The 27,783-nt window shown below is 38.7% G+C and overlaps 1 protein-coding gene, 1 long non-coding RNA gene and 1 pseudogene across 3 annotated transcripts in view; 1 reads left to right on the forward strand and 2 right to left on the reverse strand.

Moving 5' to 3' along the window:
* Positions 1–21,232, forward strand: part of LOC122211290 — a 35,090-nt pseudogene extending 13,858 nt beyond the window's left edge.
* On the reverse strand, positions 856–6,930 carry LOC122211291. Of its 2 annotated transcripts, XR_006198591.1 has the most exons (4): positions 6,500–6,930; positions 5,749–5,943; positions 3,165–3,398; positions 856–1,375 (listed from the first exon to the last, which is right to left on the reverse strand). It is a non-coding gene; the product is annotated as an uncharacterized LOC122211291 (long non-coding RNA). The 2 variants fall into 2 exon arrangements; XR_006198593.1 differs by lacking the exon at positions 856–1,375 and having other exon boundaries at positions 3,149–3,398.
* The window catches only part of LACTB2 (lactamase beta 2), a 32,242-nt gene continuing 15,835 nt past the window's right edge, over positions 11,377–27,783 (reverse strand). Inside the window, exons 3-7 of the mRNA XM_042924423.1 lie at positions 25,021–25,147; positions 18,556–18,734; positions 16,218–16,366; positions 12,304–12,385; positions 11,377–11,690 (exon numbers count right to left, since the gene is read on the reverse strand). Coding sequence (XP_042780357.1) covers positions 11,647–11,690; positions 12,304–12,385; positions 16,218–16,366; positions 18,556–18,734; positions 25,021–25,147 — 581 coding nt within the window. The 3' untranslated portion in view covers positions 11,377–11,646. The remainder of the gene's footprint in view (positions 11,691–12,303; positions 12,386–16,217; positions 16,367–18,555; positions 18,735–25,020; positions 25,148–27,783) is intronic.

The raw sequence follows: 27,783 nt of genomic DNA on the forward strand, positions 1-27,783 counted from the left end.
ATAAACATTGGGATGCATGTGTCCCTTTGAAACAGCACACCTGTGTTCCTTGGATAAATGCCTAGTAGTACAATTGCTGGGCCATAGGGTAGTTCTATTTTTAGTTTTTTGAGGAACCTCCATACTGTTTTCCAGAGTGGCTGCACCAGTTTGCATTCCCACCAGCAGTGCAAAAGAGATCCTCTTTCTCTGCATCCTCATCAACATCTGTCATTGCCTGAGGTGTTAATGTGAGCCCTTCTGACAGGTGTGAGGTGGTATCTCATTGTGGTTTTGATTTGTATTTCCCTGATGATGAGTGATGCTGAGCATTTTTTCATGTGTCGGTTGGCCATCTGGATGTCTTTTTTGGAGAAGTGTCTATTCATGTCTTTTGCCCATTACTTCATGGGATTATTTGGTTTTTGGGTGTTGAGTTTGGTAAGTTCTTTATAGATTTTGGATACTAACCCTTTATCTGATATGTCGTTTGCAAATATCTTCTCCCATTTTGTTGGTTGCCTTTTAGTTTTGCTGATTGTTTCCTTTGCTGTGTAGAAACTTTTTATTTTGATGAGGTCCCAATAGTTCATTTTTGCTTTTGTTTCCCTGCCTCCAGAGACTTGTTGAGTAAGAAGTTGCTGCGGGCAAGATCAAAGAGGTTTTTGCCTGCTTTCTCCTCGAGGATTTTGATGGCTTCCTGTCTTACATTGAGGTCTTTTATCCATTTTGAGTTTATTTTTGTGTATGGTGTAAGAAAGTGGTCCAGGTTCATTTTTCTGCATGTTGCTGTCCAGTTTTCCCAGCACCACTTGGTGAAGAGACTGTCTTTATTCCATCGGATATTCTTTCCTGCTTTGTCAAAGATTAGTTGGCCATACTTTTCTGGGTCCATTTCTGGGTTCTCTATTCTGTTCCATTGATCTGAGTGTTGGTTTTTGTGCCAGCTAAATTAGAATTCTATTGGTATCAGAAAAGAATCATCTGGGTTGACAGAAGAAATTATATTCCTTGGTCCTCTCTAGAAATTCTGATTCGGTAAATCTGGGAGGTTCCAGAAATGTGTATTTGTAGTAAGCTCCCCAGTTGATAGCGATCCAAGTGGTCCAAGAGCACATTTTGTGCTGAGAGACTAGATGGCTAAGAGTATTCCTGAGAGTTTCAAGTTTAGATACAAAATTTTGAGATATACCATTTGTGATAGACATTTTTACCTTTTTTGAAAACTGAAACAGGAGAAGGAGGCTGGATTATCTACTTCCACAAAGTACGCTGGGAAGACTTCTGTGGTATGAAACCAGAGAGCTTCTGCTAATAAAAATTTTTCTTCAACTCTTGGGAAATATGAAGAGCATAGGTTGCTTTATATGGCTCCAGAGTAGATGTTAGTCTCACCCTAAAAGGAGGAAATGGATACTGAATGGATTAAAATCTCATGGAATTATGGGGACAAACATGGGAAAACTAAGTAACTGGTCTTTTGTTAGAGAAGTACTTTCCTCCAAACTTAAGTACCAAGGATATCACAGTAGTATTATAATCATGCACAAAGTAAGTTCATTATAGCCTGGATTGCTGCAGGCTAATTTATATTTGGAAACCTCTGATTTGGAAAAATACTATTTTCTTCAGAGGAGTGCTTCTATGGGGCCAAAGTTCTTAAAAACGCTAGTAAACATAAGTGAGGAAATCTGTCATTTTAGGGTTAGCTTGCCTGCAAATTCTGTAGTGGGTAACTTAACCAACCACAGAGAAAGTATTTGTTGAGAGATAGAGGCAGAATCTTTTTTTCTTTACATTGGCTAGTTACTGAATCTTAAATTCAGTTTAGATCTCAATGGGAGAAACTTGAACTATGATAGATCTTTAGTAGTGTACTGTGTTATGATTGGAATACAAAGTTGGGATCTACCATACAGCTATAAATAGCACTCTGCTGGCTTCGGGTAACCTCAGGTCTAGTTATCTTTAGATGGTTTCATACTGCAGTGGAACTTTAAAGGCCATGGACGTCCAGTTCACCTTCATTCTCCAGGTCCTACAGTCTAGATACTAGGTATAGGATTTCCTCTTAGGGGAATCTTTATGCTTGAGATTTGTATCCATTAAGGATTATGAACTTGGAAGATTCTTACCCTTTGGGCTAAGAGAACATTAAATAAGCATGTATCTCTCATTGTTTACAATTCCTGAGGATTTTTGCAAGAGCAAATTCTATGACAAAAGTGCTTACTCCACTGGACTAAAAGAGTTGGAACTTACCCATTGCATACTATCACTATTTTGACATTAAAATGTTTAGTTTATATCACATTTATTTAAAAATTTCTTCTAAAATTTTTTATTTAAAATATTTTAAAAATATTTAAAAGTTTATTTAAAAATCAGTGCCAACAGGAAAACCCTTTCCCAATCTCTTCCGGAATTTTTTTAAGATGCCTTTTCTGGCATTAATGAAATTCTAACCCTTTTATTTCCTGATTTATCAATTTTAGACTTTATTGACTTTTTATTATCATAGGTGATGATTCAGCACTCACAACCTCTTATTTCCTCTCCTCTATTATCCTTATACCACATTAAAAAAAAAGTTTATTTACTCATTTTGAGAGAGAGAGGGAGGGAGGGAGAGGGAGAGAGAAAGAGCAAGTGAGCATGAGTAGGAGAAAGGCAGAGAGAGAGGGAAAGAGAGAATCTCAAGCAGGCCTTATGCTGTCAGCATGGAGCCCGACACAAGGCTCGATCCCAGGAACCAAGAGATCATGACCTGGGCCGAAATCAAGAGTCAGATGCTTAACTGACTGAGCCACCCAGGTGCCCCCTTAACACAATTTTTAGTCAGTGTTTACATTATTGCCTAGGTAGAATTGCAGAGACCAAAACTATTTCATAATTATTCCTTCCTTGTGTAGCTTATGTTTTTTGGAATCAGTGCTTGCCTCATTTTTTTCCTCCACCAGTATAGTTTTCTATTGTTACTTTGATCATTGTTTCAGTTGTTCAGCTAGTGCTGTTATAGGACCACCACAGATTTTTCCTCCCAAAGGCTCAGGAGTACCAGATAATCAATCAGTTTCCCCTCCGGAGATCTCTTTTTGAAGCCCCTACTTCCTCCTGCCCCGAAATAAATAAATAAATAAATAAATAAATAAAATAAATAAATCTAGAGCAGGGTTTAGGCACACCTTTGCCTTAGAATGTACTTTTGACGTTTTTCTATTTTGGATTTACTTTATCAGTTGTGTGCTTTTTCTTGTTCTTCTGGAGTACATTATCCAGCAGTTCCTGAGAGTTGCATGGCAGACATAAACTTTTTGAGTCCTTGCATTCACACATGGCTGATAGCTTGGTTGGTTATAAACTTCTAGGACAAATAATTTCTCCCTCAGATTATTGAAGGCATTATGTCCTAATACACACTGAAAAACAAAAACAAAAACAAAAAAACAGTGCCGTTTCGATTCATGCTCCCTTCCAAGTGATTCCAAATCCCCAATCCTGCTACCATACCCACAACCCAGAATCTTTGAAGATCTCCTCCTTAGCCCCTGAAATTTTATAATGTTACACTCAGAAATCTTATAATGTTATGACTTAGTGTGGGTTGTTTTATCTTTTTTGTATTGCTGGGCATTAGTGGACCCTTTCAACTGAAAGACTCATGTCCCTCAGTTCTAAGAAATTTTTTTGTACTTCTCCTTTGATAGTTTCTGCCCAATTTCAGTCCTTTTTTTCTGGAACCCCAATTACTTTGATGTTGTACCTCCCAGTTTTCTCCCAAAATCTTCTATCTTTTCCCTTCTGTTTTCCATCTTTGTTTTGTTATCCAAAATTTCTATTTATTTTAGTTATATCTTTACTTAATCAGGCTTTTTCCTAGAGCTGTTTTTCACAGCATCCTGTCCTTGTTTTACAAATTATAATACCTTCCCTTATCTAAGAACACTAATAATTAAAATATTTTTTTGTATACTCTTTTTTTCCCTATCCCTGCTTATTTTGTTCTTTCATTTCTTATGAACTTTGGATTTCTGTTTATATTAAGAGATATTGATTGGGAACTGTATATATGTGTGGATGGGCTTCCCTGTAGGGAGATATAGCTAATCTCTTGGAGAACTCCTATATAAATTTATGTAAAGTTCTTTTTTTTTTTTTTTTGTCTGTACCATTCACTTTCTCTAGAGATGAAATTCCCAATATTCTATCTAACATTCATCTCCTTGGAAGCCACTGTTCTGGGGACAGGTAAGGAAAGGGGAATGGGAGTTTACTGTTCTTTCACTTAATTTTTTTTTTCTGGCCTTCCACTTCTAAGAATAAACTTTGGTTTCTTTTTTGGGGCAGCTGTTGCCTGGCTGTGTATCACTCGGGTATGTTGCACATATAAGCTTTCAACAATCCCACTTTTAGAACAGAGCACTGCCCCCACCTTCTGTAGCACCTGGTGCCTGTAAGTCCTAATCTTTTGAAAGGGTTGTTAGGGTGACTTGGCTCTTTTCCTTCCTACAGCAATTTCAGGATATAGTTTTATCCCTGCCCTAGCTCTATCTGTAGTCTTTCAAAATTTGGTTGTAATCTATGCGGTCCCCTCTTGCTTTCTGTCTTCTCAGGTTTATACGTTTTACTATTATTTTTTTAATCTATAACTCTGTATACTTAGTATGTATTATTTTTTATTGGGTCTTGGAAAGGAGTAGCAATAAACATGTAGTAAATCTGCCACAAATAGTACTGAATAGAATTACATTCTCAAAGAATAATGCTTACTGTTTTTTAAAACTGCCTATAATGTTAATGGATTTTAATGTGGATTTCTTGGGGATTCAGAATTTTAGCATTTATGTGCAATCTTTCAGGATAAAATTGGTAATATGCAGTAACAATATGGTAATATTGTTGAGGATTTAATGTTATATAATCCAATAATGGGTAAAATAAGCATAAACAGCACATAAGAGTCTTCATTTAATACTACTGACCTTTTTTTTTTTGGCTGGTAAAACACCTCTGTCCTAGTGATTACCCTATCCTTGATCAAGCTATTTTTGGTATCTTTCCAGAGATATTTTCTGCATCTGCAAGTAAATACACCTATACATATCCCTCCTCCATTTTAATTCCAAATGTTTCAGAAGGCCCAGCTCCATGGAGGTTGGAAGTAAGACTTTCACAATCAATGTTTCAAATACTGAACCTTTTTCTTCTATCAAAATGAAGTCTCCGTTCAAGCACCCTGCCCCCCCGCCCAACGGAATGGGGGAAAAGACCGATAATGGTGCATTTTCCTGGTCCAACAATGCCTGGAAGTTGGTAGCGTGTCTCACGCCGGTCCACGCTCTGGTAAGCACAGAGTGATTTGCAAGGGAGGTGGTGCTAATGTATCGTCCTGGCAGGTTGAAGAAACACCTGTACTTGAATCTCTTCTCGTTTTCTCTAGGATTTTAGCTTCCCTGCTACTAGCCAATTTTACTTTTTCTTGAAGTGACTATCGGGGACGTGAAGATACTCCCAAATAACTTAAAAACACTCAAAAACTCTCACAGAAATACACAGGAAAGGTTCAGTTTGCATAGAGTTGGTCCAGACATTCTGTGAGCTACTGCAGGGAACTGTTTTATCATACACTGGAAGGAAAGGAAAGCAATTCAGTAAGGAATCCATATTGCTCTAGAATCTTCCTGTGACTCTTCTTTATCTGAGAACAGACCTCACCCACTCTGGCTACAGGGGTAGGCATGTGACCAAACCTGGGCCAAATTACAGTACCTTTTGTTCTGTACAGCTGAGACTGGCCTAAGGAAAGGGTAGTGAGCCAGTGTAAGTCACGGAGTCCTTCCCCTAGGATTTTTTCAAACAGAACCTGAAAGCATCAGTTTTGCTTGCTGGTTATGAAGTGGTTAGGATATGAGCCCAGAGAGGCCTGTAGCCATGTCTCCTGCCTTGTGAAGAAGCCAGTCTAATCTGCAAAAAAGGAAATAGAGGTGAGAGGTTTGGGGTTGTATTGATGGGATCCATATCTTTATTCTTGTTCGCAAGCCTGGCTCCACCCTTATCCTTCTTAGGTTGGTTACATGTGCCAACCAACTTCCCCTTTTGCTTAAGCTAGTTGAAAATAAGTTTCTGTCATGTGCAGCAAAATAGATCTTGCCTATTCGGCTCCAGTTCCATAGACCTAAGTGCCTCCTAGGTATCTCCGTCTGTATGTTACTTGGTACTTCCAACTCATCTATAGTACAATGCATCTTTCCTTCCTTAACCCATTCTACCTTCTCTATTTCCTGTATTTTCTCATCCTGGTTATCAGGTCAACATCTACCCAGCTGCCCAAGCCAGAAATCTAGATCTCTACTAGACTTCTCCTTTTCTACTTGACCCCCCTCTTTCAAGATCTAGTAGTTTCTAAGTGCTATTCCTTTTCTTAAATACTTCTTATACCCTGTCTTCTACTACCTTTGAGACCCCTTCTCTGCTCTATTTCTTCTCACTGTACTGAAAAGGCCAATCTCAGAATCCTTACCCAGTCCACTGTTGAATGGGGTTCCCTTCTGGTCCCAGATGATTGGTCTAGAGTAGTTACATAAAGGCTGGTCAGTAATATAAAAGACGGGATGGCAGGAAAGCACTCTTGAACAGGGACACTGAAGGTTAATTACACCAAGCAGGTCCTCTTCTAGGAGGAGATCTGCATCTGAGACATGTACAGGTCTACTCAGTTGTTGTGAAACAGAAGTTGAAGATATACAGAGAAAGGCAAAAGTGATGACAAGGAGAATGCAAATTCTTGAGTAAACAGAAAATGTGTTTAAGCAGAAGCTGTGAGTAATCCAAAACTACTGGGTATATTGAAAGGAGGGTATAGTAATTGGTTATGACAGAAACAAAGAGGAATGAAATCACAATGGTTGGGAACCAACTCTTGCTGTTGGGAAGACAACAAAATAATACTACAACTGCTCTAGACTATGATTAACTGTAAAAAATTTTTTTTAATTTAATTTATTTTAATTTACATCCAAATTAGTTAGCATATAGTGCAACAATGATTTCAGTAGATTCCTTCGTGCCCCTTACCCATTTAGCACCCCCCCAACAACCCCTCCAGTAACCCTCTGTTTGTTCTCCGTATTTAAGAATCTCTTCTGCTTTGTCCCCCTCCCTGTTTTTATATTACTTTTGCTTCCCTTCCCTTATGTTCATCTGTTTTGTTTCTTAAAGTCCTCATATGAGTGAAGTCATATGATTTTTGTCTTTCTCTGACTAATGTCACTTAGCATAATACCCTCCAGTTCCATCCACGTAGTTGCAAATGGCAAGATTTCATTCTTTTTGATTGCTGAGTAATACTCCATTGTGTATATATATATATATATATATATATATACCACATCTTCTTTATCCATTCATCCATCGATGGACATTTGGGCTCTCTCCATCCTTTGGCTATTGTTGATAGTGCTGCTATAAACATGGGGGTGCATGTGTCCCTTCGAAACAGCACACCTGTATCCCTTGGATAAATGCCTAGTAGTGCAATTGCTGGGTCGTAGGGGAGTTCTATTTTTAGTTTTTTGAGGAACCTCCATACGTTTTCCAGAGTGGCTGCACCAGCTTGCATTCCCATATGATTAACTTTCTAATTCCTAAATTATGCATATTCCAGCCTGTGCGAAGCATGGCTGGATGACAATACATTGCTTCCTGTGAAATTTCTATGTTCCCTTGATTCGTTTTGTTTCTAAGACCTCAACCCACAAACATTATACTTAGTTCTCCAACCATGTGATGCTCTGCCATATCTGTTTATGTGCATACACCATTTCTTCCAACTGGAACAATTCTTCTCATCTCCTAAACATCTCTAACTTCTAGGGGTGCCTGGGTGGCTCAGTCAGTTGAGTGTCCAACTTTGGCTCAGGTCATGATCTCATGGTTCGTGGGTTCAAGCCCCACGTTGGGCTGTGTGCTGACAGCTTGGAGCCTGGAGTCTGCTTCAGATCCTGTCTCCCTGTCTCTGCCCTGCACACTCTCTCTCTTCTCTCAAAAAAATTAAAAAGAAATCTAAACATTTCTAACTTCTTTACCTGGATACCACTTACTCATCTTTGAAGACTGGGCTCAGACTCCTCTAACCTTTTTTTTTTTTTTTTTTTAATTTTTAAAGTTTACTTATTTTGAGAGAGAAAGAGAGAGGCAGGGAGGGGCAGAGGAGAGGGAGAGGGGGAGGGAGAAAGAGAATCCCAAGCAGGAGCTTGGAGCGTGGAGCTCAAATTCATGACCTGAGCCGAAACCTAGTGGGTTCAACCGACTGAGCCACCCAGGTGCCCCATCCTCTAAGCTTTCTATAACCCAACCAAATGTCATGGTACTGCATATTATAACTATGTATCTCCACAACTAGAATATAAGCTTCTTTTGAGAGCAGAGATGCTGTTTTGTTCCCCTTTGTGTCCCCAGTGCCTGATCCAGTACCCAGCACAAAGCAGATATTTAATGAATGCCATTGTTTTTGTTAAAGGTCAGTTGCTTAGACTCTGAAAAATCAGGAAGTTGAAGGGCCTTCCATTATCACCCCTCCTCCAATAGGTCCACTTGCAGTGGTGCCATGGTACTTAAAAAAGACCGTGATTACATGGCTTTGTGCAGATTTCTTCAGTTCAGAATGCCCTTCTCATCCCTGTCCCCTCACTCCCTCCAAGAACAGAAGTAGGGAGACCAGAGTTATGGGCTATGGCAGTTGTCCAAGCAAAAAAGGGTGATGGCCTGGGCTAAGGACTATTGGTGGAGTAAGAGACAGAGACAAGTTCCAGAGCTGGAACAGTCAGTATGTACTTGATGAAAAACTGGATATGATATAAGGGATGGGGGCATATCAAAAATAACTATTGGGTTTTCTGGTTTGATCAACTGCTGTTTTATTCAAAGAGATTGGAAAGAATGGAGGACATGCAAATTAAGAGGTAAACTAAACATTCACATACACACATAATCAGACTTCTTGTCTAAATTTTGCTGGTATCTGCTATACTTAGGGAATGGGAATACAGATTTTTTTTTCTTTTTTGGTGGTGGTGTTGGGGAAAATATTTATAGCCATTTTTTACCATTTTTAAAAAGTTTTTAAAATGTTTATTCATTTTTGAGAGACAGTGATACAGAGCATGAGTGGGGGAGGGGCAGAGAGAGAGGGAGACACAGAATCCGAAGCAGGCTCCAGGCTTGAGCTGTTAGCACAGAGCCCGACGCAGGGCCCGAACTCACGAACCATGAGATCATGACCTAAGCTGAAGTCGGATGCCCCAGCTGACTGAGCCACCCAGGCGCCCCCATTTTTTTTTTTTTTTAACAATTTTTAAGTATACTGTTCAGTGGCATTAAATACATTCATGATTTATGTACAATCATGATCACAATCATCTATTTCCAGAACTTTTTCATCTTCCCAAATTGAATTCCTTACCCACCAAACACTTATGCCCCATTTCTCTGTCTCTCCCAGTCTCTGGCATCTACCATTCATTCTTTTTAAAAAAAAAAAATTTTTTAACGTTTATTTTTGAGACAGAGAGAGACAGAGCATGAACGGGGGAGGGTCAGAGAGAGAGGGAGACACAGAATCTGAAACAGGCTCCGGGCTCCGAGCTGTCAGCACAGAGCCCGATGCGGGGCTCAAACTCACAGACTGTGAGATCATGACCTGAGCCAAAGTCGGATGCTCAACCGACTCAACCACCCAGGCACCCCACCATTCATTCTATTTTCTGTCTCTTATCAATTGGACTACACTAGGTATCTCAAATAAGTGGAATCATATAGTATTTGTCCCTTTGTACTGGCTGATATCACTTAGAATAATGTCTTCAAGTTTCACCCATATTGTAGCATGTGTCAGAATCTCCTTTTTTTTTTTAAATTTTTTTTTTTTTAACATTTATTTATTTTTGAGACAGAGAGAGAGTATGAACAGGGGAGGGTCCGAGAAAGAGGGAGACACAGAATCCGAAACAGGCTCCAGGCTCTGAGCTGTCAGCACAGAGCCCGACGTGGGGCTCGAACTCACGGACCGCGAGATCACGACCTGAGCCGAAGTCGGACGCTTAACCGACTGAGCCACCCAGGCGCCACTATCTTCTTCCTTTTTAAGGCTGAATCATAGTCCATTGTCTGTATATACACCCTTTTAGTTACCCATTCATCCTTAAATAGACACTTGGGTTGCCTCCACCTCTGGCTATTTTGAATAACACTGCCTTCATGAACCTGGGCGTGTAAATATCTATTCAAGTCTTTGCTTTCACTTCTTTTGGGTATATACCAGAAGTGGAATTGTTGAATTGTATGGTAATTCTATGTTTAACTTTGGAGGAGCCACCACAACGTTTTCCATAGCAGCTGCACCATTTTACATTCCACCAGTGATGCCCGAGGGTTCCAATTTCTCCACATCCTCCCCAATACTTATGTTATTATTTTTTTTGATAATAGCCATTCTAATAGGGATGAAGTGGTATATCATTGTGGTTTTAATTTTCATTTCTGCCGTGATTAGTGATGTTCAGCATATTTTCCTGTGCTTATTGGCCATTTGTATATCTTCTTTGGAGAAATGTCTATTTAAGTCCTTTGCCCATTTTTGAATGGAGTTGTTTATTTTTGTTATTGTTGAGTTCACAGTTATTTTGTAATGTGAAATGGTTTCAGGAACACAATAGGTCTCTAAAGCATGAGAATAAGTGTTTAGAATAGTATGAACATGCTGCGGACCTTGGGAAAAGGAGCAGAAAGAGGTGAGGATATCAAAAAAAGCCTAAAAAAATTTTGTAGTCTTACCTTTAGGAAAGAATTTTAAAAGGGCCATTTCTCAGGATTCTGAGCTCATTTTAGTATTGTAGTTTGGCAACCTTGTGGGTTAAATAAGCACTGGAGAGCTGCCCTGAGAACCTAACCCCTATTCAAGAACACTACTTATATAAAAAATGCCCTGTCTTATAAATCCTCTAATTAATTAAAAAAACAACTTTTGGTATATAATTCATATATATGCTGATGACTACATACTAAAAACTAAACTTGAAAAAGTATGTTGGTTGTAGTAATGGACTACAGAAATAATTATTATATAATGACTTTAATTGGCATTATGCCAATGTCGATGTTCATAAATTATTGTGGGATACCATTATAAGAAAATATACAAGATACAGGGCTATAGAACTAAAATAAAATCATAATCGATAGAAGCATGAAAACAAAGCTGTTATCTACAGACGTAAAGAAGGATTATGTAGAAATCTGTGCTGTTAACTGCAGCAGCTGGAGAAAATAGTATTATTGGCCATTTGTAATAGATAACTAATCTCCAAGAATAATATTCAGTTTTAAATTACACAAATCCTATTATTTTTAAAGTAGCCATTTTATTGAATCTGTTGAACATGGATAAATTGTTGGATTCTGAATTTTTGACAAAATGTTATACGACTCAGGTTAGATAAGTAACATGTAAAATGTAACATTTATTTTAGAAGAAAATATGACAATATTTTAAAGTATATCTAGGGTTATTTTCAATGTTCTATACTCTGTCTTTCGTATAAATAATTAATAGTTAAGAAAATCACACCATTCTCTAAAAACAAACCAACACAAGCTTTCATTAATCTGCAACTAAAGATTAGCTTTCCATTTCTTGTCAGGATCCATGTTGCTAACTGTGGAAAGAAAATTAGAGAGTAAAAATTTAACAACAGATAAGCAAATTTAATGGATTTTAAGTTATTTTGTGGCTAGTAAAAGCATTCATTCCTAAAATAATTTTATTGCTCAACATAAAGTGGGTATTTTTTTAATTTTTGGACATATAAAAGCATTGTTGAGGCTTCCACACAAAATTCAAGCTTTAAGCTTCTTGATTTTAAGGATTAAACTTCTAGAAAGATTAATTTGATGAATTAACCTAAAACTAGTAAAGACAGATTGACTGCTTTAATATCTTTGTGTTACTACCTTTACTACTGCTAAAACACTTGGCTGTTCCCAAGCCTTCTACATGTGAAATTCTTTGTGGTCTTGTGGTTGGGAGAGGAGAAACTATCTTTCCATTACACGCCTTTGATTATAGTTCTGGTGGGTAAGAACTGCAACCCCTAAGCAAAATTCTAATTCCTGTGGGAACTTTAGGTTCCAACTTGTGGTCCACTGGCCTTTCACTATTAACCCTTCCTAGTGCGTTTCTCCATCTTACAGTGACGTTCAAGGAAGGGTTTGTAAGAAAATATTTTAGATACTGGTAATAAAAGAAGTGAAGTTTGGAAGTATACTTACAGATTTTTCCTTCTTTTTCTAATTTTATCAAATGAAGCAAGACATTATGTTCAGCCATCTTATATAAATGCTCAGGAACAGTCTAAAAAGAAAGACAAGAGTGAAAGAAAATATTTCCTTTTTAAAAAAGAAGAAGTTAATCGTTTTGAAACTATTGAAGAAAAAATGCATCAAAAGGGGAAAATTTTAACTTAAATACATTTTTATAGAGGAATAATCAAAATGATTTCACCTTGTACATGTCTTGCTTTAGGCCACTGTATTTCTATCTATATACCTGTAGATCAAATAGACTGAACAGTCTAGACAGTTAATAGTGTCAGTTTTGTTCATCACTGAATACCCAGTGCTTAGCATAATGGCACAGAGTAGGAACTCCACATTTTATGAATGAATGAATAAATAAATAAGTATAAAAATTATTCTAGATAGTTTTGATGATGCCACAGATCCATTGGCCCTATGGTTTATTTATTAGGTTACACGATAGTATCTTTGTATGTTTCCATTGGTTATACTACCTCTCCCATCATTTAGTTTTCATCCTGAAAATTTCCTTAGACTTCTCTTAAAACACTCATGAAAAAAAAAAAGTTTATTTAATTTTTTGAGGGGGGGGCAATGAAAGAGGGGTACAGAGGATCCAAAGTGAGCTCTGCATGGACTCATGAACTGCAAGATCATTACCTGAGCTGAAGTCAGATGCTCAACTGACTGAGCCACCCAGGCGCCCCTAAGCATTCATGCAACAATGAGTTGTATTGTTGACTCACTTCTTACACAACCAACTTGGCACAGCAGTATCAGATATTAATGTTCCCAAATATAAACTTCTAACCCCCAACTCTCCCTTAAGCTCCATTACCATATCTGCCATTGTGATCTTCTAATTTTTTTTAAATATTTATTTTTTAGAAAGAGAGAGAGAGAGAGAGAGAGAGAGAGAGCAGGGGAGGGGCAGAGAGAGAGGGAGACAAAGAATCCTAAGCAGGCTCCAGGCTCTGAGCTGTCAGCACAGAGCCCAATGCAGGGCTCGAACCCACAAACTGCAAGATCATGACCTGAGTGGAAGTTGGATGCGCAACCAACTGATCCACCCAGGCGCCCCCAGCATTGTGATCTTCAAGATCTGATTATGTGACTCCTCTCCCAAGATCCTTGAGTGGCTATGCCCAGGTTTATTGGCTAAAGCCCAACTTTTTAGCATGGTGGTGAAAGCTTCCATGATCTGATCATCCTTGCCTTTCTGCCTCATTCCCTGGGATTCCTTTCCTGCCCATCCCTATATGTATTGTGTGCTCCAGTCATATGCAGTTTCTTTGTGGGTTTTCAAATGTACACAATGCTGGTTTATTACTCCCAGGGCATGTTTTTCCTTCTGTCTAGAATGGCTTCTTTTCTCCTATACTCTGGCTTGGGAAATACTTACTCTTTCTTTAAGACTCAATGAAATGATTAAAATTTTAAAGCTTTTCCAGGCAAGCCTTAATACCCTGCATCTTCCATCAGATATAATTTATTCTTCTTTCTTTAATGCTCTGATATACTATATAGAGGTCTTGGAGGAAGCCTGGTATGATAGAAAAAGCAAGATATGAATAGTATCTGACATCTCACTTTTGAGTATGTGACATCTGCTAGTGGTGTACCTTTGGAAGTTACTTAACTCAAACTTTCTGAGTCAGTTTAAAAAAAAATTTTTTTTTAACATTTATTTATTTATTTATTTAATTTTATTTTTTTAACATTTTTTTTTATTTATTTTTGAGACAGGGAGAGACAGAGCATGAACGGGGGAGGGTCAGAGAGAGAGGGAGACACAGACTGAAACAGGCTCCAGGCTCTGAGCTGTCAGCACAGAGCCCGACGCGGGGCTCGAACTCACGGACTGTGAGATCATGACCTGAGCCGAAGTCGGACGCTTAACCGACTGAGCCACCCAGGCGCCCCAACATTTATTTATTTTTGAGAGACAGAGAGAGACAGAGTGTGGTGGGGGAGGGGCACAGAGGGAAGGAGACACAGAATCTGAAGCAGGTTCCAGGCTCTGAGCAAGCTGTCAGCACAGAGCCCGACACGGGGCTTGAACCCATGAACCATGAAATCATGACCTGAGCCTAAGTTGCTTAACTGACTAAGTTGCTTAACTGAGCCTAAGATGCTTAAGCGCCGCTCAGGCACCCCAGTTTTTTGTTTTTTAAGTCTATTAAATTGGAATAATAGTATCTTCATGTATTGAGAATTAGAGGTATATGAATTAAGGACCTCAAATTACGTTTGTAAGTGTGAAACAAGGAGTACAGCATCTAGCACATAATAATGTGTTCAAAAAATGATAGAGTTAGTATTACAACTATCTGTTGAACGTGTCTGTCTTCACTAAACTATGAGTCCTCTGAGGGCAGGGATCTCTAATCATCTGTGTAACTCTGTATCTCGTCCATTGTGTGGCACAGGTATCTAGTAAATGTTGACTGAATACATCTCTGTGTAATACCTAGTATTATTCTGTATGCAACAGGTACTTGACACACATATACAGTGAGTATACCTCTGAACATACCTCTGAATGCAGAACCAGCATTTTTTAGGGTATGGGAAACTGCTTAATGACTCATCTGGGAGGGTTATAAGAGTTCTGCTGTCTATACTTAAGTTAGGAGAGAAAACCCCAGTGTACCAATGTATAGTCTAGAGTGGCTATACTCTAGTATTATGAGGAAATGAACTCTTTCACAGAATTTAAATATTTATGTTACCAGGGGCTCCTGGGTGGCTCAGGCGGTTAAGCATCCGACTCTTGATTTCGGTTCAGGTCCTGATCTCATGGCCGTGGGATTGAGCCCTGAGTTGGGTTCCACATGTGGAGCCTGCTTAGGATTCTCTGTCTCGCTCTCCCTCTACTCCTCCCTTACTCATGCATAAGCATTCTCTCCCCCTCTCTCAGAGAAAGAAAATTTATATTACCGCTTTGCCAGTGGCACTTTTTATCTTTAGCCATTTTAACCACTCATCCCTCCTTTTTAAAACAAAGCACACTGAGTACGATGTGATTGTCTTGATAACTTACGCCTATGGAACGTTACAGTTCTTTACTAATTATAACTGGGCCCAGGTACTTTTCACGCTCATCTTTATACTCCCATGTATCTTATGGCTATACAGGTTGTGGTAGTAGTTATATATGATATGCTCAGAGGCCACTGACGCGAGGGTTTCTTTTCTCTATATACTAAGTTATTTACTCATGTTCTGTTACATGTACTTTCTCCTTCTTCTTCCTTGTTAGGCATTGCTACTTCTCCCTGCTATCCCAGTATGTCTCTAGCAGATAACCCTTCTCACTTGCTACAGACTAGGACACCAACAATCAAGAGGGATATAATAATACATAAATCGCTATAGGCTGTTGGTAATGGTCTCTCCTACAGAATGAAGTACGTAAGGTTTAATGATAGTTCAGAATGGTTTGTTTGGTTTCCCATGTCCATTTTTGTTTGTTTAACTTCTGTGTTCTAGAAAGTTGAGATTGTTGATCTCAAATTTATACAAGCACACTACTTATAAAATTAACAGACTTATTCTGTTCTGGGATGTGATAAGTCTACCATATGTGTTCTATTACATAGATTCTTCTTTTTTTTTTTTTTTTTTTTAAATCTATTTATTTATTTTTGAGAGAGAGAAAGTGAGAGCAGAGAGGGGCAGAGGGAGAGAGAGACAGAGAATCCCAGGCAGGCTCTGCTCTGTCAGCTCAGAGTCTGATGTGGAGCTTGAACTCACGAACTGTGAGATCATGACCTGAGCTGAAATCAAGAGTCTGATGCTTTAACCGACTGAGCCACCCAGGTACCCCTGTGTAGAGTATTCTAATAAAACTGTTGCTATGTACAAATAAGATAAATGAAAATTACCTTGTAAATGTTTTTTACCAGCTCCATTGCTGTAAATGATTTTTCAAAATTATCATGAAGTAATGTAAGAATCTGCTGTTCTCGCATATTTCTGTGAGAAATGTATTCCAGAATTTTATCTTCGGCATTATGGATTACTGGGCCGTGTCCTGAATTAGAATTATAATATTTATTTCAAACAGATAAAAAACACTAAGTACAACTGAAATTAATTCAGCCTGTTTAAAAATAATGCATATGATGTATTGAAAAAGCATACTAAGTGTTCCAAATATGAATTTGTGGAAAATGATACAGGTGTAAGAGATTTAAAAATTACATACAATGCCAAAACCAGAGTATTATATCAGATAAAATCTGCATGAAATGTTACTATATACTTAAAAAAAAATTAACAACAAAAACAGTAAGCACATGAGTAAGGATAGGTACTATTTATAGTGTGCTCATTATCTGCCAGGCACTGCTCTAAATGCATAATACATATTATTGTTTTTTTTAAATATGAAATTTATTGTCAAATTGGTTTCCATACAACACCCAGTGCTCATCCCAAAAGGTGCCCTCCTCAATGCCCATCACCCACCCTCTATATATTATTGTTATAAGAGTCCGATGAGGTAGGCACTCTTATCATACCTTCTTTATAACAGAAGTGGGAGTGTAAGGAGGGTAAATAATTTGCCCACAGTTCAACAGTGAGGAGGGGACGGTGCTGGGGTTCTGACTTGTGAGCTTTTAATTACTCTGTGCTCTTACCCACCATGCCACACTTACAAAAGATTGAAAGGAGGAATGTAAAAAGTAGCTTCTTGTAAGTGACCAAGATCTACTAAAAATTCACAAGAACCACAGTAAAATTTTAAGCATCTTATGTATAGGCTAGTCATTCAGAAATGCTGACAACCCCGATTAAATTATAGTAAAAGTTTTTTTTTAAGTTTTTAAAGTTTTTTTGTTTTTTTGTTTTTAACATTTATTTATTTTGAGAAAGAGAGAGCACGAGTGGGGGGAGGGCAGAGAATCCAAGCTGGCTCCATGCTATTGGTGCAGAGCTTGACGTGGGGCTCAAACTGAGATGAAACCAAGAGCCAGATGCTTACCTGAATGAGCCACCCAGGTGCCCCTAAGTCATATTGAAATTTAGTTGCTCTTTCAGATAGTGCAAATTATGTATGACCCAAGTCTGCAAGAGGGATGTTTAAAATATTTGAGAACAAATTAAGCAGACTAACCTGTTAACCATATACAGAGCATGGGCTTTGGTTGGAATATTGACTATCACTTACTAGTTGCGTGGCCATCAAAAGTCTGAATCCCTGAGCTTGTTTCTTCAGCCGTGCAATGAAGATCCCACGACCTGCTTCACTGGGTTTTTGTGAGGACAACACTGGAAAGGTCCCTGCACAGTACCTGAGAGGTAGCAGGCCTTAATATATAGTAGCTATGGTTACAGAAGGTATTTTAAGTTCCTGCTATGCCAGTAGGCCAGTTCACTGGAGTCACTAATACTCTAAGAACCTTTACCAAGGCAGCCTCTCATTAGTTTTACTCCAATGTGAGTACATCAAACATGTGCTCTCTTCTCTTTAAAAACAGCTGTCAGCTTCCATTCCTCTTAGGTCATAATAAATCCAAATGCCCAGCTCCACCATGTTTCCTATCCCCTCAGCAGTAGAAACTCATGAAAGAATATAAGGGGATTGAAGACACTGTAATTACAAGTCTCTCCATGGCTCTCTGGTTAGGAACAAGTTGGAAGGACTTAAACAATTAGGTAACCTCGTTTCTTTTTCCTTCTGGGCCCTCTTGTCCCATCCTATGTCTTTCTTCACTTTTAGGATAAAAGGGAGGTTCATATTGAAGAGCAATGCAGTGACAGCTGAGATACTAAAACAGGCTTCTTTTTCTGGAGAAGTGAAATGAATACACAATTTTACAGTTGACATGGAAGCTACTGATATTTCAATAGTGTGAGTTAAAGAAACTAGAGCTCAGAGTTCACTGCTAAAATGCAGTCTACAACAGAAATCAAATTGACAGAAGTGAAGACAGTTTGTGGAATGAAAATGTAAGTTTATTTCCTTTGTTTAACAGTTCTATTAATAGCTGTGTAGATATTAAAAAATAACCCTTGTATCTTTATAAAAAGTTATTAATATTACTCTCAGCCTGTTTAACTGCATGGCTTGATAAGACGTGGGGGGGGGGGGTGATTTAAAGAAGCACTGTCTATCTCTTCAAGCCCTGAAAACATAAATACACATACGGACAAACCAAAATGAACCTTCTCCATCATGTCACACAAGTGGATCGGTACATGCAAGAGACTACCCACCTGGATATATAATATCAGCTTTGACTTTCAACAGTTCTTTTAGGGAGTTCATATAATCATAAAGGTCCTCAAATATAGTTGTTCCTTCTCCTAGGATGCAATCTCCAGAAAAGAGAGCATTTTCCTCTTCTAAAAGTAGAGCCATATGATCATCAGTGTGGCCAGGTGTGTGTATAACTCTAGTTAAAAGACAAAGAAGAAATAGTAACAATTATAGACTCTTAGGCTTAGAAGAAATTTTGAGAAGTAAATTATTCTCTGTCCTTATCTCAGTAAGACACAAATAAATGATGTTAACCTGTTAGAAAGCTCCTTTAAAAATTTTTTAAAAATGTTTTTATTTTTGAGAGGGAGCGAGAGAGAGAGCACGCGCGAGAGTGCGTGCACGAGCGAGCACGAGTGGGGAAGGGGCAGAGAGAGAGGGAGATACAGAATCTGAAGCAGCTCCAGGCTCTGAGCTGTCTGCACAGAGTCCAATGTGGGGCTTGAACTCATGAACCACGAGATTGTAAGCTGAGCCGAAGTTGGAGGCTTAACCAGCTGAGCCACCCAGGCGCCTTGGGGAAAAAAACCAAAAAGCAAAAAAAAGTCCTTTTTTTCTTGTGGCCCATTGAAAATTATCACCAGAAAATTCTCTCCTTTAAATCAAATTTCTCATTCTGAAGTGCAAACTCAATACTTTCCCACCTTTTTCTCAATAATAAGCATGCACTGATTACAACAAATTTTGAAAAGAGAAAGGAAAATACTTAGAGACAACAATTCACAATCATTGCACTACTCAAAGACAGTGCTTTTATTATTTAAAAACAATTTTTTTTCAATTTCCTTTGCATATGTTTATTTTACAATATACTTTATGGCAAGACTATGAGAAAAAAGCACTTTCGTGAGTTGCTGGTGGGAGAGCAAAACGGTAAAGCCCACAATGAAGGGAATTTGGCATTTTCTAGCAAAATTACATAACCCTTTGACCTATCGCTCCCACTGCTAGAAGTTTACCCTGAAGATACACCTTCACAAAAACGAAAAACATATACAAGTTATTCATCACACTATTTATAAAAACAAAGTATTAGGAACAACCCCATACCCATCCATAGGACACTGTGGTCACATTGTGGTACATCCACACAATGGAATATATGCAGCAGCCATCAAAAAAAATGATGAAACTCTCTAAGAACTGATATGGAGTAACCCACAGGATATACGGACAAGTGATAAAAAAAAAAAAGAGAGAGCAAAGCATGGTTCTTTCCATGCCTTTGCTTTGTTGCTGGTGCAGGCTGCGAAGTCTACTTGGCATTGCACCCTGGTCTTTCAGGCCATGCGCGGTGGGCCTCAGGACAAGGTGGCTGGTATGGTTCTGGGAGCCTGCGGGTGCATGTCTGGCCTGGCGTTTGGACCCCGGAGACACACAGGCAGCTGTACTCGGCACCCCGCACTGCCCTGATGAGAGCGCGTGGCCCTGGGCCAGCCCCTAACATCAACTTTGCTGAATGTGCCACGAAGCAGATCCTTGACCTCCCTCCGCCTACAGACCCCTCACAGTTGGGTAAGCTCTCCCCTGCCCCGTCTCCATTTGCCTTATCACCAAGCACCTTTTCCACACAGCCATCCAGACTGAGGAAGACCTGGAAATTTCAGGGCCACGGGAGCCACAGCCACAGCCCCATCAGTAAGCACGGAAGCGCCCAGAAGGCCGGGATAATGCTGGTGGCATGCATCACCACGGGACCGACTTTGACAAGTATCATCCAGCTTGCTTTGGGAAAGTTGATATGAGGCATCACGACAGAGGAACCGGGGCTTCTGCCCAACCGTCAACCTTGATAAACCGTGGACTGTGGCCAGTGGCCAGACACGGGTACATGCTGCCAAGAATAAGACTGGAGCTGCTCCTATCACTGGCGTGGTGTGATCGGGGTACTACAAAGTTTTGGGGAAGGGAAAATTCCCCAGACAGCCTGTCACCTTGAAGACACAATGACAGTGGGAGAGCTGAGCAGAAGATTAAGGGTGTGTGTGTGTGTGGGGGGCGGGGGGGCTGTGTGCTGTGTCCTGGTAGCTTGAAGCCATGTGGAGGGAGGTTCATTAAAGGCTAACAGATGCTTTTCTCTTAAAAACAAAGTGTGCAAGAGTGTTGATAATTGCTCTTTTGTATAGAAAGTTAGGGAAATGAAAATGTATCTATTTCCTTATTTTTGTAAAAAGAAAAGAAGGATAAATAAAAAAATGAATGAATATAGTTGCCTTATAGGGGTAGGCAGGTAGGATGTAGGGAACAAAGATACAAGCAAGAAGTCTCTGATAGTAACTTTTTATTGGTTTTAAATTTTAAGCTGATATATTCTAAACATGAAACTAAATAAAAGGTGAAAGAAAACGTTAACACTGAATACAGAAAGAAGCCAATCTTACTATGCAGCAGATAACAGCCATACTAATATTAACTCCAGTAACTTTTAAGTACTAAGATTATACATCCTTAATAGAATATATCCCAAGATTAAAAGAACTGGAAGGATTTTGAACTTGGCTTAATAGGTTTATTTTTGGCAGTGTGAAGGTTACCGTGTTTCTGAGATTATTTTGTGTTTATTGTATCATAGTATAAACGAGTAAGTAAATTGATGTTGAGAAGCAAGGTTTTTACTGTGGGATAAGGAAGAAATATATATGAATGAGGGAATTAAGGTTTTGGGTTGTTTCTCATCTGAACTGAGGAATCATTATGAATTCATTTTTTTTTTTTCTAGCTCCATGAAAGGCCCAGAAGTAATGATACTCCGGTAGTAATGAGCACACCTCACACTTAGTTCTTTGTTTCTAAATACCATTTCCCACTTAATGAAGTCAGGGTTCTTGAAGACATGGCTGGCTCCAGGTCTGGGGCAGGGAAAGTAAAAAGTGATACGGAGACATCTCTTTTGTCTGGTTCAATGTTACATGAAAATAATTCCGGGAGGCGTATTTTCACAGCTATAAACATGTGTGGGTTGTCTGATATCTTATGGACAATCTTATGAACAATCACACATCCAATGCATTTACAAACAGAACCCCAATCATTTTTTTTTTTTTTTAATCTACAAAAATTGATCAGGAGAAGCACTCTTTTTCAGAGTCTGCGGATTGTCTTATCTGTCACTGTGCTTGCAATGCGTCCTTTCTTTTTTCCTCCCATTCCCTACTCCTGAACTCAGTAATGGTTTTCTTTGATAACCAAGGCAATGAGATTTCTTAAATTAGGGGATCAGAAATTCCAGTTCTCCAGTCACCTGGGCAGCAAATGCTTTAATCTGCATAAAAACGGTATTAAAATTCACTTCACATAGGCAGGGGGAGGAAAGGAGATGACATCAGAGGTGCTTTGCCACAGATCAGAGGGACTGCAGCTGTGGCCTTCCCATTCATCAGGTGCCACATTTATCTAGTTCTGCCACTTGTGTGATACAGCAGACTTTATAAGGACGGCTCTCTTAGAAGATTTAGAACAGGTAACAAAAGCTGTCAGACTGACTTGTCTTTGAGAAATTGAATTTAGGTCACTAGAAAATTCTTGAAGGTTATATTCAGAATCAAATCCTACTGAAACACCTGCTTTCTTCTTTTTCACTAAAGGGTTCTTGGTGGGTATTGTCTCTATCTCTATTTTATTTCTCCCCCCCAAATTGGCAAGTAGACCACATCAACTGGACATGAAGTACTTGAGGACTTAAGTAGATTTTAATCTTCTGTTTATGGAACTTTTGCTTAACGAATCTTCTCGTTAACATTTAAAACAACTGGGTTTTACTAACTTTATTAAAAATGGAAATTGGAAACCATGTCATCAGTAAACTAAATGTTTTATTCAAATTCTAGTATAATTTGGGGTGCCTGGGTGGCTCAGTCGGTTGAGCGTCCGACTTCAGCTCAGGTCATGATCTCACAGTCTGTGAGTTCGAGCCCCACGTCAGGCTCTGTGCTGACAGCTCAGAGCCTGGAGCCTGCTTCCGATTCTGTGTCTCCCTCTCTCTGCTCCTTCCCCACTTGTGCTCTGCCTCTCTCTCTCTCAAAAATAAATAAACATTAAAAAAAAAAAAGAAAATCAAACTCTAGTATAATTAGATTTTTGTGAAAAGGTTATTTACTAAGTCATTTTTAAAGAGTGTGTCTACTTTTTTTGATTCTTTTCATTTACCTCCCAAATCTTAAAATAGATTCCCATAATTCATCTTAATCAGAATTCAGTGAAAAATTAAATGCAATTCAGATAATATCGAGGGCTTTGGCATCAATTCACCCCATGAATCTAAGATCACATTCAAGTGAGGGGGAGGCAGTGACACGAAGCATGCACATGAGAGGCTTTAGGGCACTGATACTGTCATCACTTGATCCAGTGCTGCTCACATGGTTTGTCCAGTTTGTAATAATTCACCATGTTGCACACTGATGATATGTACACTTTTCTTTTTGTATACTTTAATAAAAAGCTTAAAAAGATATGGTCTGTTCATGGCAGATGGGTGGTAATTAATTACCTGGGACCAAATGTTCTCAATCTGCAAATTAGGTATAAATCTAATATCCATGATTCTGTAATAACCAATAAACCAGTACCATGGTTCCCAAGCCTTTGAGACAGACCCTTACTGTGTGATGGGGGAAATTCATCATTGTTGAGAATACTCCCTGAAGAAGTAGTAATGTAATGTTTATTATCCTTAGGTATCATGAACAAATTATAGGAGATACTACCGTATTTCCACCAAGAGCATTTTTAGAAAATTGCCCATAAATTTATGGTTTATGCATTAAATTTATAAATCAATGGCATAGTAGGAAAAAAGGGAACACTGGTTTGAAAGAGGGCACGGATACCCAGTTCTTCATCTTCTCTTTCTCATTCATCTGTTCATCTATTTCCCTCTTTTAGATATTTACTCTGTGTTGGTAAATATTCCGTGCCTTCTATGTGCCAGGGACTGAGGATCTGAAGATGAATCTGGTATCTGCCTTGTGTCAGAGAACAGCCAGCTTATCATCAAACCTTTCTTCTTTTTCCTGGGCATGAATTTAAACTCCATTTTTCCAGCCTCCCTGCAGTCAGCAGTGGCCCACCACGACTGAATTTACAGCCAATGTAACAAAAGGTCTGGTTTGTGAAAGCCTCCCATGAAAGATCCCTTCCATGCTCCTTCTCTACAACCCAATGGATTGACTGAGGTGAACAAGGTGACCTTGAAAACCAACTACTGAGGATGGTGGAGTCGTAAGATGAAAGGTATCCGAAACATTATTTGCAGGGGCGGGGGGCACTGGATGATCAGGAAGCTTTTGTGGACTTTATGTGACTGGGAAGAAAACTTAATTCATGTATGAACCATCATACATTTTGGGATTGGTTTACTACAGCAACTGTCATTAACACTGTGAACCTAAGGGGTTTATTACCGTTTAAGGAAATACCTACTCACACACACAAAAATTACAATACAACTCAATAATTACTATAATAAAATACAAGTTATATGAAAGTTAGAGGAAGGAGCAGTTAATTCTGCCTGGGTAAGTAACATGTGAACTGAAGTTGGAATATTTGGATACGGTTAATTGTGTTTACAAGGAAATGGTAGAACTCAGGCCAGGAAAGTGGTTTGGGGCCAGACAGTGACATGGTAAGGAGAATAAACATGATTTTGTATGCAGTGAGAGTTATTCAAGGTTTCAAGTGACATGGGGTGTGAAGGGTAGATTGAAAAGGGGAGCCTGGAGACAGAAATATTAAGCAAGAAGCAGTGGTGGTGGACATGAAGAAAAGGGGACAGAATAGACAAATATTTTTAAGGTAAAAACTAACCTCATTAGATGTGGTGGGTGGGGAAAGGGGGAGCGATAAAGGTGAAGTAGAGCCAGCTTTCATCTTAGAAGAAAAATTAAAATCTTATGTGCTGAGAGCAATAGGTGTTCTGAAGTCGGAAAGCAAGTCGATCATGGGGGACAGAGGAGAACCATCAGTAGTTCGGTTTTTAAACTACTGAGTTTGAAACAACTCCTCAATCTCACTTAGGTTATGGGAGATTATGGGTCTGGCCTAAAATGTATTTACTTTAGGTACGGATCATCTTTTGGAACTGACAGCATGAGAAGGTCCTTAATTTGACTGAGAGCTCTAAACCACCCTGGCAGGAAATGCTGATCTGTTTTTTTAATTTAAATTTTATTAAAAAACGGTAATCCTATAATTCAAACAAATTAGTTTTAAAAGGGTAGATAGAGTGAAAAGTCTCTTCCCCTATTTCTCAAGCAACTGGTTTTTCTTCCCAGAGTAACCAATGTTATCAGATCTTTTATATCCTTCTCGAGATACTCTTCACTCTTATAAGCAAATATGCAGAAATCTTCCCCTATTTACTTTTTATAAGACATACATCACCTCCTCCCCCCTTCCCTGGCTAAAGGATGTTTACTGACCTGAGAGTGGCACCCTCAGTTTTAATCATGTCTCCATCTTGCAGATAAACATATTGTTGCTTTCCATCTCCTATAATTTCTTCTCTTGGAGGGTTCCGTGGGAGTTTTTTAATGCAATATGCAGTGTCTAGTAACAAAACATGTAAAATAGATTAAGTCATACTTTCAATGACAATTCACCCTTTTAAGAGATCAGCTTTCATAGAGCTAACACTGTGCATGACGGCAAAAAATACTAACATTAACAGAGAGACAAGAGGAAATGGGATGGGTTATAGCAGCGTTATCTCTGGAATAGTATTTTTTCTATCCCAACAAAAGAGCTCTTTATTCTTTCATGTGCTTCTAGGTCTACATAAACGCCCTTGAGATTTTCTAGTCACCCTTATTTTATACAAAAGTTTGAAAGTAGTTCTTCATAATCTCAGCTAGTTTTGCTATCAAGATGGGTGTTGAAGAGGCAGTAATACAGTACCTGAGAATTTTCTTTCTATCTAGGTCTTAACATAGAGTAGAAGAAGTCATGGCATCATGGCAGTACTTAATAATAAAAGGATGAGAGCACAGTGTTCTTTCTGTGAATGTTGAACGGAAGCCTCAAACCCGGGGCTAAGATATGAAATTGTTAAAATAAATTTAACCCATACTAGACCTCTCACTGACGTTAAGAAAATCAATTAACCAATCAATAGCTGAGTGTGAATTATCTAACCGGTATACTACACATAGTGAATAGAAGCACCATGACATCCAGATGCTTAAAAACTGTCACAGTTGGGGACATAAAATTTACAAACCAGAAATAATTAAAGAACTATCCTTGGTCTCATTTAATGAATACTACGTGGACAATTCAGCTCATAAATGCAATGCTAGTTAAGAGAAAGAAGAAACAATTAAGAAAAAAATTCATAGACTTGATATAACTTGAAGCATGGCGTAAAGGATGAGTAATTTGGGAAAAGGTACTGAGAAGGACTTATAGATAAGGGGAACAGCATCTGGAAAAGCACAGAGATGACCACGTGAGTCTACCAACCTGTCTAATGCAAAACACTGGCTGAGAAGCGGAGATCAAGTGGGATTAGATGCGCTCAGACCATGGAGGGCCTTATATTGCCTTTCACAGAATAGAGGAATTTAAACTTTACCGTATGTGGCCACTGTACACTCTTTGGAAAGAAAATGAAATAATGTTAACCCGTTGATCAATATGGCAGCTCTAGGTGGGACAATGGAGGGGAAGAGATCAGAAAGACCAGGAGGGGATGACTAGGTGTCAGAACTAAGGTGACAGCAGTGGACAACATGGAGAAGAAGACATTCAGGGAAACACTGACAAGGCACAGAAATCAGGCTAGAATGGAAGAGAAAAGAGATAGAAATACTGCAAATGTAATAAAAATAAAACAACTGGGACCAGATCTTCCCTCTCCAGCCCCAAACTCCACTATTTTGTATCTTGGAGGCTGAAGCAAAAAATAATATGCTATTCTGGGAACTGGCATTACATAATAAGGCTGTCTTCATTCTGGAGTGAGATGGGGAGGTTTTTTGGTATGTGTTTATTTTTAATCTGTATAATTTTGTCTTTCAGTAGAGAAGTAGAGGTATTACATTTCTTCTGGTTATGAGACCTTTGGTACACAATCTTTCCAAAAAACTCACCGTTATCTCAAAATTATAAAACAAATGCCATACAATAACTTTGTGTTAGTTTTTAAAGTTATGTGCAAATATGAAAACACATGTCCTCCTCAAATTAACAACCTATATAGGCAGGATGGAGAAGGGCATGCTGAAAGCAATCATATAATAATAATTGTATTTAATAAAAGCTTATTGACAGATAATTCAATAGTACAAAATTCATCCTTTTAAAGTGTATAGTTCAGTGTCCTTAAAGTATATCCAGGGTTGCCTGGGTGGCTAAGTTGGTTAAGCATCTGACTCTTGGTTTCAGTTCAGGTCATGATCTCACACAGTTGGTGGCTTTGAGCCCCGCATCTGGTTCTGCACTGATAGTGCGGAGCCTGCTTAGGATTCTTTCTCTCTCCCTCTCGCTCAAATAAACTAAAAAAAAAAAAAAAAGTACATCCAAAGAGCTGTATAACTATCTCCACTATCTAATTTTGTAATGTTTTCAAAATCCCTCAAAGAAACCCTTTACCCAACTGTAGTCACTCCCTATTCTCTCCTTCTTCCAGCCCCTGGCAACCACTTACCTACTTTCTGTCTCAATCATGTAATTATTTTAACAGGGGGAAACCCTCAGTCATTTGTTAAGGTTTGAATAATGGTTTATAACATCATTGTTAATGCTAATTACTGAAGCTGATACAAGTCATATTGTTTATAATACCTTCCAATGAGAATACATTCTAATTGAATGGCATAGAAGCAAACATTTGACTCTTAAGACTGGGATGGGAAAGAAACGGCAAAGACCCAGCTTTAGCTGCAAAATAACAGCTATCAGATTACAAAATATATTTTGTAAGATTTACTTAAAAATAAACCAAAATATTGGGGCAGCCTGGGGCTATATAGTTCTCATGTCTAGTAAAATTCTGGTTTCCTGCCAGCTACTGGGAATTCCTAAATTATACACTGATTGTATATTAAATGTTTGAAAGCAGGATGCTTTGAAGTTACTGTATCTTCTCACAGAAGTCTTTTTTTTTTTCTTAAAATTTTTAAATGTTTATTTTTGAGAGAGAGAGCAAGCAGGGGAGGGGCAGAGAGAAAGAGAGACACAGAATC

The sequence above is a fragment of the Panthera leo genome, chromosome F2, assembly GCF_018350215.1.
Source record: "Panthera leo isolate Ple1 chromosome F2, P.leo_Ple1_pat1.1, whole genome shotgun sequence".
NCBI lineage: Eukaryota > Metazoa > Chordata > Mammalia > Carnivora > Felidae > Panthera > Panthera leo.